Below are 13905 nucleotides of genomic sequence, written 5' to 3'. Positions count from 1 at the left end.
ACAAAACACACACACGCACACATCCATTTTTTCTGAGGTATGCCAAAATGTTCAGAAACCTTCAAAACGTGAAGATACATATGCAAAAAATTTTATTTTCGCCGAAAATCCAAATCAATAGGCCGAAAATCAAAAATGAATTTTTTTGGGTATACCCAACGGGAAGTTAATAACTGACTAATATTAACAAAAATATATTACAGACATATTTTTAAAGTGCTACGAATTAAAGAGAAATAACTTATTATATTAACTACTTAATGACTAGTAATAAAATATTCAAAACTTAAAACCTAAGAAGAGAAAAGCACAGGAGTATTAAAAATGGAATGACAAATTTAGAAAGAATGACAAGTAATGTAAAAATTTAAAAGAACATATTTATATCAAAATTGAGGAAAAACCAAATTCTTAGGATTAAAATTCATTTACGAGACATTCTTTTTTATTATCTCTTCATTTAATAGTAATTTTGCTATCTAATCACTTTCACTCTTTGCAAAGGGACTTGACCTGCAGTGAGGCTTAATGACAATAACAAAATTATAGATCAAACAGATATAGTCAAATATCTAGAATTAAGAAAAAGAGAAAGCAACACATTAAAAAAAAATAGGAAGCAACTTGAAAAAGCCAGAAGAAGATTTATGTTTACTTGTCTTGTTTACTATGATATTATTGGCTCCTCGGACGAAAATCAAAATTTGACACGCATAATAAAATTTACCTCTATAAAGCCATCATTAAACCAATTTGGACATACGGAATACAGCTATATGGGGATCAACTTCCAACTCGAGCGCTTTAATAATTCAAAGATTTCAAAACGAGTTATTAAAAGAAATTTTGAAATCATCAAAATATGTTTCAAATTGATTAATACACAAAGACACAGGCACTAGCACAATTAAGGATGAAATAATCGCTTACTCACACAAATATAAAAATCGTCTAGCTGAACACCCGAACTTGCTCGCGAGAAAACTCCAGAACAACTCTACCAAAGCCCGATTAAAAAGAAAATTTCTTCTGCATTAATCAACAATAGATAAGACCTTCGACAAATCACTGGCAATGGTCATATAATTTGTGTTTTACCGACGCCTTCAGTTTTATGTTAAATATTTTACTTGTTATGCGTTTTAGGACAGTTGTAAAAATTATTAAAACAATAAAAAAAAACTCTCCATTCACTGAACGCTCTTGCGCATATTTATTATGATCTTGCGCATGTAGTATCCCGAAATAAGCGATTCAAATTCTCTATGGTTTTTGTTATATTTGAAGTTGGTCTATATAAGTTTGACGTTTAGTGTTCTATGGTGAAAGTTATCCAAAACTGTCAAAAGTTGTGTAAAAATTAAAAAAAATGTAAATAAGTTAATTAAAATGTAAAATTGTTTGTTAAAATGGTTAAAACTCACTTTACAATTCAATTACTGCATTTATTTACAAATTAAATACCAAAATATGATTAAAACTAATCAATCATAACCTATACAAAAAATATTCTAAAATGTCTTTACTAATTAATAACTTTAAATTAAAACCTTTGTTTAACAAATGTGGTACATTTCAAACCTTAACAGTCCTAGCTGCAGGCGTAATAACTTTCAGCTTATTCTCACATTACTGGAAGAAAAAACGTAAAAAAAGTAGTCCTAAAGCTGTATGCTTCATAAAGGCTATTTTTTGTTCCCCCAAAACTATAAAAAAAAGTCGATCCTCCGAAAGTACCATCACATTAAGTGACATAGACAACAACCTTTTATCCATAAATGATTTGTCTACTAAAGGCTTTTCAGCTTTAAATCAAAGTATTAAATTGTGGGAACAAACATTAAAACTAAAATCTGTAGAGGATGATAAGTTCCACGATAACATCAAACTGTTACTAGTTAACGCTTACAAACTACGTGAACAGTATGAAGCCCTATTCTTGAACGACTATCAGTCCATGCGCTCAGTTTATGGATCCATTATCACTTCTACGGATGATTCATTTGTGTCAGCCGAAGACGAAGTCGCAGACTTGGATGAGTTTAATGATGTTTTTGAGAGTGAGACTTTACAGTTTTATAGACAGAATCAAGAGTTGTTGTTAGAAAAAGGGATTCCTTATCGAAGTTTACGCACAGAGTTTGTACGATGCAGTTCTGATAACGAGTATCTTGTTAAATTACATTGTATTCGATTAGCATTCCAGTATATACTTAAAGATGCAACAAAACGGTTGTGGGTTATTGAAACAATGCAAGAGATTTTGGCGAATTTATTAGTATTTGGAGGAAAAGATCCTGAAAGGTTTTTAGCAAGTTATGAAGACATGATTAAGTTTGTTGAAGACACGAGTAATCATGAGTTGATTGAAGAAGAACTTGCTGTACGTAATGTTAAAATGATTACTTTCTACGACGTAGCTTTAGATTATATCCTGCTGGATGCTTTTGAGGATCTAGAAAAACCACCATCCTCAGTAGTCTCGGTTGTGCAAAACCGTTGGCTTTCAAATGGCATCAAAGAATCAGCCTTAACCACCGCCGTATGGTCCGTTATAAAAGCTAAACGTTGCATGTTAAAGTACTCAGATGGTTTTCGGTCACGTTTTTATAATTTATCAGAACAAATAATCCCTTTCATGGCTTGGGGCTTCTTGGGACCTGATGAAAAGCTGAAGACCATGTGCCAGTATTTCAAAGATGAAATGTACACATTTTTTATTGATATTTATGATTTTAATAAATGCAGATACACAACTATGGAGGATTTATCACAAGATGTGTTCAGGATGTTTGAGACACGAGCGAATAATATTAGTAAAATGTTGAAAGTGTAAATTTAACATCACTTTTATTTGCATTTAATTTAACTAGTGGTAAATGAGTTCTGTGGAGACGATTTTGTTAAATAAAATTATTTCATTGTCTTTGAGGTTTTATTTATAGTAAAATAGTACTTAAGGATTTAATATTTGGTTATTCATACCAAGTGTAAGTAAAAGACTACTTAACCCAGTGGTTTCCAACCTTTTCGTATAACCGCCATCTTGTTTTTTTTAGCAATCTAATTTCATAAATACTCATTTTATCTGGTTACAAGTTAATATACTATTATTATAGTTAATATATTATGTAAAAAATATGCACAATAAATAGGTATTTATTAAGGGGGTTGTTCTTTTTTTATATTTTTTTGTTTCGGTTTTGAGATTTTTTGATATTATGAAAAAAAATCATCTCAATATCTATTTTTTTGAATAAGTTATAGATATATATATCTCTATACATGTGATCCTCTGAAAGCGTTTTTTTATCGTTCCGCGAGCTATTGTATTCCAGCTGCTCTCTTTTTCATTATAATACCTCATGCACATGACCTTTTTAATGTGTCAGCATCTTTGAACACCATGGTGTATTTAGTACATTAAATTAAATGGTGTATTTAGTACATTATATTAAAAACTTTAAATACGTTTTTCTCAAATTGGCTATTTTCAATGTGGTGCCACAAATTAAAAAAAAAACTACAAGTCGGTTCGACTTGCATTTTTTTTAATTTGTTCAAAACTGTAATACCTAGTCCCACTACCTCAAACAACTTGATAACATCACGCAAAAAAATTTGCGAACCTTCTCGTCCCAAAACAAAGGCCTTTTTGGACACTTTTTTTTAAATAGCTGCCATTTGTTTCCTTCTTGTTTTTTTTCTTTCATTTTGGTAGGGGGACTGGATTCAAACTTCTTCTTCAACGTAGTTTCGTTTTTTTTTGTTTCCACTTTGGCGCCCCCTGGTTAAAAAATGACGGCGAAAAAAAAAAAAATTTCCTAATATTCTATGATTTTGTAATTTTTGTTTAAAAAAAAACCGCATGTCTTTATGATAAATACATATTTCGAGAAAAACAAAAACAAATACCTTGCATGTTTTGTAACAAAAAAAGAACAACCCCCTTAATTTAGTTATCATTTCAAACGTTTATTTTTTTGGAAATAGTATTTTGGAGCTGTACGCTTACTGATGGGTCGCGTCCCACAGGTTGAAAACCACGGTAACCCATTAATGCATATTAGCCAAGTTATTTCAGAGATTTTCTGGCGTAAATGAGCCCATAACATAGCGTTGTCATGAATTGAAGACTGTGAAAATGATAGCACAGCAAATAGTCGTTTTTATAGTTTTTACTACCAAGAAAAAAACTCGCGTCGCCCTGATGCCTGGCGTCCCACAGGTTGAGAACCACGGTAACCCGTTAATGCATATCAGCCTAGGACTAAAACTCATCAAAATTTTTTTTTGTCTACAAGTAAACCAAGTTATTTCATAAACTTTCTTTTGCATATTACACAAATGTCACGTAAACTGATGGGGCAATTCTGGCGCAAAAGAGGCAATAACATAGCGTTGTCATGGCTACGCTATTTTATGCTTGTTTGTTGGTAGTGAAAGCTGTAAAAATGTCTATTTGTTGTGCCATCAGGCGTATTTTACATATAAACAATCAAAGAATAATGTTATGATAACAGAATTTTCGATGATGCAGTTATCATAACATTCTTCCTTGCTTGATTAATATGTGAAATAAATAGATAGACATTTTCACAGTTTTCACTACCAAGAAACAAGCATAGCATAGCGTTGCCATGACAATACTTTTTACATTTTAAATATAAACAAGCAAGGAAGAATCTTATAGCTGCATCATTGAAGATTCTGTTATCATAACATTCTTCCTTGCTTGTTTATATGTAAAATGTGCCTGATGGCGCAGCAAATAGATAGACACAGTTTTCACTACCAAGAAACAAGCATAACTCTATGTTATAAGCTCTGCTAGGACAGAATTGCCTTATTAATTTAATAGTTTATTTTTTGTTTATAAAAATTAGTACTTTATGTGTTTCAATACTGTCCTTTTTTATAATTACTTTTTGGATTTAGTGAAAACAAATTTTGAAAATAAAATAGACTATTAGTATTAATCACATTAGCAAATTGTAATGCAAGTTAAAGATTTTATCAAATCATTCTTAGTTACTTAGTTAGTTAATTTCTTTGTCATAGATTTAAACTAAATGATGCAAAGCGAGTCACGGGCTTATTTCATTTTGCATTAATTTTCCAAAAACATTCATATTAATGAAATTGAAAATTACAGACGATATAACAATGATGCATTTTAGCAAAAAACGCCAGAAGAATTTCATTTAAGTCAAATAAAAATTTTAAAAAATACAAAAAATGTATAAAAGCATTTTCTAAAAGGCTAATATGCATTAACATCGATTAACATTATTATATTTTAACAAAACGTTATCAAATATAATATTGAAATATTATTCAGAAAACTTAAAAAAGGATAATTAATGTATCCCTTTTCAGGTCAAGTAGTCACTATCATTTACCTTAAATATATTTTTATAAAATCTTACTTATATTCTTATTCCAGGTACCTTGTATATATAAATAAAAAAATAAGCTTGTCCAGTTGCATATTTTAAGTCTAAGCCTTTGCATATTTTAAGATTAAGTCTTTGTTTCATCATTTTTGGCCTGATTGCTTCTCTGAATTAAAATCATCACCAAATACATAATGCAGTCGGGTTATTTGTAATCGAGTTCTTTATATTCGTTGTTGCTGCAAAAAAAAAAAAACAGGTGTGAATGACAATAGTAAAAATAAATTAAATAATCAATGAAAATTGAGTTTTAGCAACTTTACAAATTGTGATAATAAACAGATATTAGTTATATTTGACAAATTCTAAAAAAGAAAATCACGAGTGCTTGCCATGTGGACCGAACCTAACACAATGCTTTTTCATACGTTTTTACTTAGGCTTGGATATGCATAGTGAGCGTTTCTTCAATATTTTTAGTACAAATGCATTTAATTAGTTTTTTTTTATTATTAACAAATTAACAACAGGTGTAAGTGGTACTTTCCCTCAAGGCACGATTTTTCATATGATTAGTACTACAGACACACAAACACTTTTTTCTATTCATTGTCAAGCGATTCAGAATGACTTGTTTAGTTAGGTACAATTGAAACACATCATGATATAATATTATTCTAAAAATCGTGTTGTACTCAACAAGACCTTTTAAATAAGACCCCACATGACGAAAAACGAGACAAAAAAATTTTGAAGTAAAACTTCTTTACGCTGTTCATACAAAACTTACAACGATAAAATTAATCAAATGTAACCGGATTTATTACCAGTCCTTTAGAATAAAGATAGCTTTTGGCACATATATAGACACACACACATACTTGTTAAAATTTTAGTGTCAAACGATTCAGAATGACTTATTTCCTAGTAAAATTAAAACACATCATAATATAATAAATATTATTAAAAAATCGAGTTGTATACGATAAGACCTTTTAAATAAGACCCCACATGATGAAAAATGAGACAAAGAAAATTTGAAGTAAAACTTCTTTACACTTTTCATACAAAACTTACAATGAAATGAATCAAATGAAACCGGATGCATTACGATGTCCTTTTGAGTAAAGGTCAACTTTTGGCACATATACTGGCACACACATACTTCTTACAATTTTAGCGTCAAACGATTCAGAATGACTTATTTAGTTAAGTAAAATTAGAACATGTCGTCATATAATATATATTATTCTAACAATCGTGTTGACCTTGATAAGACCTTTTAAACAAGACTCCACATGGTGAAAAACGAGACAAAGAAAATTTGAAGTAAAACTTCTTTACACTTTTCATACAATACTTACAACGATAAAATTAATCAAAAGTAACCGGATTTATTACGATGTCCTTTTGAGTAAAGGTGAACTTTTGGTACATATACGGGCACACACACATATTTGTCCCAATTTTAGTGTCAAACGATTCAGAATGACTTATTTAGTTAAGTAAAATTAGAACACATCGTAATATAATAAAAATTATTCTAACAATTGTGTCATACTCGATAAGACCTTTTAAACAACACCCTACATGTTAAAAAACGAGACAAAGAAAATTTGAAGTAAAACTTCTTTAGACTTTTCATACAAAACTTACAACAATGAAATTAATTAAATTTAACCGGATTTATTACAATGTCCTTTTGAGAAAAGGTCAACTTTTAGCACACATATACCCACAAACATACTTCTTGTTCCAATTTTGGTGTCAAACGATTCAGAATGACTTATTTAATTAAGTAAAATTACAACACATCATAATATAGTAAATATTATTCTAAAAATCGTGTTGTACTCGATAAGACCTTTTAAATTAGCCCCCACATGATGAAAAACAAGACAAAAAGAAATTGAAGTAAAACTTCTTTATACTTGTCATACAAAACTTACAATGATGACATTAATTAAAGGTAACCGGATTTATTATGATGTCCTTTTGAGGAACGGTCAACTTTTAGAACATATACACATACTTGTTCCAATTTTAGTATCAAACGATTCAGAATGACTTATTTAGTTAAGTAAAATTGAAACACATCATAATATAGTAAATATTATTCTAAAAATCGTGTTGTACTGGATAAGACCTTTTAAATAAGACCCCACACGATGAAAAACGAAACAAAGAAAATTTGAAGTAAAACTTCTTTCCACTTATCATACAAAACTTACAATGATAAAATTAATCAAATGTAACCGGATTTATTACGATGTCCTTTTGAGAAAAGGTCAAGTTTTGGCACATATGCAGACACACACACATACTTGTTCCAATTTTAGAGTCAAACGATTCAGAATGACTTATTTGCTTAAGTAAAATTAGAACACATCAAATATAATAGATGTTATTTTAAAAATCGTGTTTTACTCAATGAGACCTTTTAAATAAGACCCCACATGATGGAAAACAAAACAAAACAAAATTGAAGTAAAACTTCTCTACACTTTTCATACAAAATTTACAACGGTAAAATTAATCAAATCTAACTAGATTTATTATGATGTCATTTTGAGTAAAGGTCAACTGTTGGCACATAAACACACATACTTGTTCTAAGTTTAGTGTCAAACGATTCAGAATGACTTATTTAGTCAAGTAAAATTAGAACACGTCGTAATATAATAAATATTATTCTAAAAATCGTATTGTACTGGATAAGACCTTTTAAATAAGACCCCACATAATGTAAAAACGAGACAAAAAAATTTGAAGTAAAACTTTTTTACACTTTTCATACAAAACTTACAACGATAAAATTAATTAAATGTAACCGGATTTATTACGATGTCCTTTTGAGTAAAGATCAATTTTTGGTACACATACAGGCACACACACATACTTGTTCCAATTATAGTGTCAAACGATTCAGAATGACTTATTTATAGTTAAGTAAAATTAGAACGCATCATAACATAATAAATATTATTCTTAAAATCGTAATGTACTCGATAAGACCTTTCAAATAAGCCCCCACATGATAAAAAACAAGACAAAGAAATTTTGAAGTAAAACTTCTTTACACCTTTCATACAAAACTTACAACATTAAAATTAAACAAACGTAGCCGCATTTATTACGATGTCCTTTTGAGTAAAGGTCAACTTTTGATACATATACAGACACACACACATACTTGTTCCAAGTTTAGTGTCAAATGATTCAGAACGACTTAGAGTAAATCGAATTTTCTGGCAAATATAGCGAATTAAAGCATACAAAATTAAACTTACTTCTTTCCTATTTCCTATAACTCTAACTATTACTCGTAGGACTACAATTCCCTTGAATAATTTGTTTAATCAACAACTCGTGTGTCTCCTGTCTTCTACGTTCTTCGTTCTTCATGTGCTCGACTTTCAGCTCGTGCTCAATTCTTAAGAATTCATGATCACGTTTTGCTATCTCGATTTGTAATTGTACCAATTCCAATTGAGCTGCACTTAGTTTATCATTTTTATTTGATGATTGTGGATTGGAGTCTTCGGTTTTTATAAGACCTACACTGAGGTTCTTTGGAAACTTTGTTTTCCATTTGTCATAATTATTAGAGACAACTAGAAGAGGAAAAAATAAATATCATTATATATATATATATACACCTAAGTCTGTTTTTACACGGAGATTGGTTCCAGAAGAAGCCGTGTAAAAAAAAAACGTGTAAAAAAGACATTGATCTTATACAAAAATAGGTGATTTGTTCCTAATCTCTAAAACCTATTAAAATTGGCGAAAAACAAGAATTTTTAAGAACAAGAATTAAATTATTGCAATTCACATTTGCTTTGACCAGTAAAAATTGTTTGTACGCGCTAAAGGGGAATTCACTTAAATCTTTAAGCTAGTGTTCGCAAACTATCGATACTATCGATGGTTTCAGACTTTTTTCTTTCATAAATACTTTTTTGTGATATAAACATACTTCGCAAAAATTTAATTTAACAAAAAAAAAATTAGGTATATAAAATTTCAAATCGTGCTAAATGGAATAAATTCGTGTAAAAAATTAAAAATATTCAATTTTCAAACCGTGTTATATCAAAACCGTGTACAAAAAGACTGTGTAAAACAGACTTAGGTGTATATATATATATATATAATATATATATATATTCTAAGATTTTATTCATACAAATAGATAAAAAGGAATTGAAAAATTTATTTACCTTTAGACGGTCCATTTTCTTGAGAAATGGTGACACAAGGAGGCTCTTCGATTACTAGAAAAAATTATAATTAGCAACAACTCATTAAATTATTCTGAAAATCAACACCATAATTATAGAAGAAATATAAACAAATATTATTTCAATTATAAGTGTTAAATGAATTATTAAATTTAAATATGTATTTGATTGAAAATCAGAAAAAAATGTTAATATTATAATAAATTATGTAATATCTCTTACTATGTAAAAATATTTTTTCATTGAATTTGTAATACAATTTATGTATATTACCTTGATTTTGTCCAGATTCACATGGTTCATTTATCAGCATTTTGCATATGTTTTGGTAAAGCACTTTCTGGTGTAGCAACTTCTAAATATATAATCTATATACATACATATATATATATATATAGATGATATATATCATAGATAAACGATTTCGGCCTATTACTGTAACACCCCTACGGGAAGGTAACTAGTTGTAAGTGGCATTTTGCCTTGAGGCAAGTTGCATGTGTAAATAACAGAGGTTTGTTAAAATTAGACCTTTCATCGACGTTTTACCAAAAACGGGCGAGTAAATTTATTTAAAATTTTGCACTGTTTTGCTAATTTTAAAGAAACGGCTTAGCAGATCGTATAAAAAAACTAACCATGCGTATAGTATTTAAATTTTGTGAAACTGACTCGCCCGTTTTTGAGAAAACGTCGACGAAAGGTCTAATTTTAACAAACCTCTGTTATTTACTCATGCAACTTGCCTCAAGGCAAAATGCCACTTACAACTAGATTAATTTGCATATTGAGCCTCGTCTTTTAATAAAAACGAGGCTTCCAAAAATTTACTACCTCTATAGTAGTGGAAACGTGTAACATGAGGCGTGAAATCACTTTGACAAGGTAAAAGACGGCAGTACTTCACAACGCGCGCTAGAAAGCAATTGTCAAGTATTTGTTCGAATAATTGGGTATTTTTAGTACTCAAACTAGAACGATCTAGAAAAACGTGTTTTTTTTAGAAATTGTATTTTGAAAATTTCTAAGAAAACTCATTACTTTAGTATTTATGATCGTAGTAGACATAATGAAGAAGAATGTAGCACAACATTCTAATGCACTAATCAGTTTAACTTTTACTTGGAGAAACATTTTCAATGAAATTATAAATATCTTGAAAATTTTCAAGAAACCTTACCGATTTTAGTATTTGTCATTATGGTTACATATTAAAATAGACCATATTAAAATTACAACATTCTAATTCAAATACACAATTTTTTATAAACTTCTAAAACTTTCATATCAGTTTACTCCCGTACTTACTTAGACTTGGAGGTGCTTCTTTAGAAAAATTATAAATATTTTGAAAATTTCCAAGAAAACATCAATTTTAAGATTTGTCATCATAGTAGACATATTAAAATATAACATATTAAAATTAAAACATTCTAAAGCAAATACACATATTATTATAAATTTGCAAAACTTTCGTATCAGTTTTCCACATACTTAGACTGGAGGTGTTTCTTTAAGAAAATTATAAATATCTTGAAAATTTCCAAAAAAACTCATCGATTTTAGTATTTGTCATTATAGTAGACATATTAAAATAAAACATATTAAAATTATAACATTCTAAAGCAGATACAAAAATTTTTAAACTTCTAAAACTTTCATATCAGTGCATTTCATACTTGGACTTGGAGGTGCTTCTTTGAAAAAATTATAAATATCTTGAAATTTCCAAGAAAACTCATTGCTTTTCCGTTTCCTTAACAACATTCAAAAAGATTTATCAAAATTTAAATAATCGTTTAGGAGGATTATCCTTTCATACATTACAAAAGAATTTTATATAAGATATATATATATATATATATATATATATATAATGTATATATAAATATATTTATATATTTATGAGTGTTTTACCACCTACCTACAGAACAATCACTGCCAACTCTATTCTCAACCCCATAAACACTTGTACACATCGCCAGCACCTTCTCCTCAGCATCATACATCTCAGGATCAGTCAACAACCCGTCATCAAACAAAGGGGCCATTTGTTTCTTCGAAGCCTTCTTCAAGCCATCATATTCAATTTTAAAGTCTTTGCAGTCCTCTGCGGAGAGACTATAGCGGCATTGAACATACTCTCGATAGTAAGCCAAGCTGCTTCTTTCTCTTTGTTGGAGACTGCATCGTTGTTTCTTTTTGTTTTCGATGGAGTCTCTATAAGCAGCTGTCAGGGAGCTTAGGAGACGGATTTTCGGCGATTGTGAAATTTGCTGAGCGCTCTCGGCGTTTGGTTTCTTGCATTTTGTAAAGGATATATGAAGAAACTGGAAAAGGATAAAATTAATATGACATATGACAAATAATGTTTGTACATAGTTGTAAAACAAGTGTTGAATATATTTAGCAACAATAATATGACATTTTTAGTGTTTTAATATGGAAAACAAACCTGAGTACAAGCCGACATATAAATTGAGGTTATGAAATGACTTTTGCACGTACACACTTTTAAAAGTTTATTTTTTGAACATAAATATTAAATCACAAGCAAACTAATAATTTTTAATTCTATTTAAAGCATTACTACACAATAGTGATAAATTCATGTAAAACTTAAATAAAATTAAAAACATAACAAAATTTGTTTGCATATCAAATTTTTTAACACAACTATAAAAATTTTTATACCGATTAAAGCAAATATATATTAATATTTATAAAATAATTAAAATGTCATAGATAATGAATATATTTATTTTTGACAAGTTATTAATTTCATAAATTTATTCATTTTTTATGACAGATGATGTTTCATTTGACATTGACAGGTAGCGCTCGATTTTAAAAATATGTTTTTTTTTATTAATAATTATTTTGCATTTATTTATTTAAAAAAGATATATTTAATATATTACTTAATTCAAAAGTGTAATTATTCCGTTATTTGCATTTTTTTCTTATTTTACGTGTAGTTTTTGAAAAGTTTGAAATTCGCGGTTACGTAGTTTCTAAGGGTGCGGGCACACGTGAGGAATAAAGATTAGAGTTTGTCACACACATACTTTTTGACTTCCCGAAGAAAAAGTTTATGTTTTCGCCAAAAACAAATCTGATTCGCCAATTTTATGTTTTCTCGACATCTCAAGTCATTCTGAATCGAATGGGACTACACTACTTAGACTGCTAGTCCTCATCATAGTTAAATAAGCATTGTCAAAAGATAAAAGACGATATAACGTCATTGGGTAAACGAGTGTTGCCGAGAACCGTCGAATACCCTCGATTACTACTCTAACTCTTGCTAGAATCATAGACAATACACTACATAAACTGCTAGTCCCTATATGTTTTCGTTGTATATAGTGCTCAAACATAGAAGGGTATGTGACGTAACATGTCTGAGCAAACATTGCCGACGATAATCGCGAACGCTCCCGATTGGTCAAATGTCATATGCCATATGTTTATAAATAATATTTCAAGTATATAAGCGAGCATTAGAATTTTAGCTAAAATTAAAATTAAAATCTGAATTATTTTTGATATTCAGAAATGAAAAAAATGGATATGAATCGTTCCGTCAATACAAGCAAAAGTTTTTGGAATCATTCAAATCGGATGCTTCGTTCTCTCAAAAACTGCAATTTTTTGCACATTTATCTCTCCAAACAGCTGGACCTGCCTTTGCCAATAACTAATCACCACTTCTCTTCATCATTACAAATTGAATGTTTTTTAATAATTCAAATCGGATGCTCCGAGCTCTCAAAAAATCATCAATTTCAATTTTATGCACTCTTTGCTTCGTACCTCCGAAACGGCTAGACCTGCCTTTGCCATAACTAATCAGCACATCTTCCAATCATAGGAATCGAATATTTTATTTAATAATACAAATCGGTTGACCTGTGCACCCGAAAACGTGGACGAAAAATTGTATCCATACAACAACACACCCCCATTTTTTCTGAGGTATGCAAAAATGTTCAGAAATCTTCAAAACTTGAATATATGCAAAATTTCATTATCGATTTTTGGGCGATTACAATAACTTACTTCACGGGAAGTAAAAAAAGTAAATACTTCATAAAAAAGGCAACAGAAAAATAATACGTCATAATTATAAAATTAATTAATTGATCAAATAAAGTTGTTTCAATAAAAGTCTTCCAACCGCAGAAAATATTAAAAGAGCCGCATGAAGCCCGCGGGCTGTAAGTTGCTCATTCTCGAAGAATTGTAGTTGACGCTTCAATACG

At 29.5% G+C, this 13905-nt stretch overlaps 1 protein-coding gene across 1 annotated transcript in view; it reads right to left on the bottom strand.

Annotated features, from left to right (window-relative positions):
* The window catches only part of LOC113391311 (tectonin beta-propeller repeat-containing protein-like), a 47003-nt gene extending 38183 nt beyond the window's left edge, over positions 1-8820 (bottom strand). Inside the window, exons 1-2 of the mRNA XM_026627255.1 lie at positions 8687-8820; positions 5451-5635 (exon numbers count right to left, since the gene is read on the bottom strand). Coding sequence (XP_026483040.1) covers positions 5451-5514 — 64 coding nt within the window. The 5' untranslated portion in view covers positions 5515-5635; positions 8687-8820. The remainder of the gene's footprint in view (positions 1-5450; positions 5636-8686) is intronic.
* Between the last annotated feature and the right edge of the window lie 5085 nt (positions 8821-13905).

Source organism: Ctenocephalides felis, unplaced genomic scaffold, assembly GCF_003426905.1.
Source record: "Ctenocephalides felis isolate EL2017-DRISC unplaced genomic scaffold, ASM342690v1 CF-g0.4_SCAFFOLD_00845, whole genome shotgun sequence".
NCBI lineage: Eukaryota > Metazoa > Arthropoda > Insecta > Siphonaptera > Pulicidae > Ctenocephalides > Ctenocephalides felis.
This window is presented reverse-complemented; position numbering and strand designations above follow the sequence as displayed.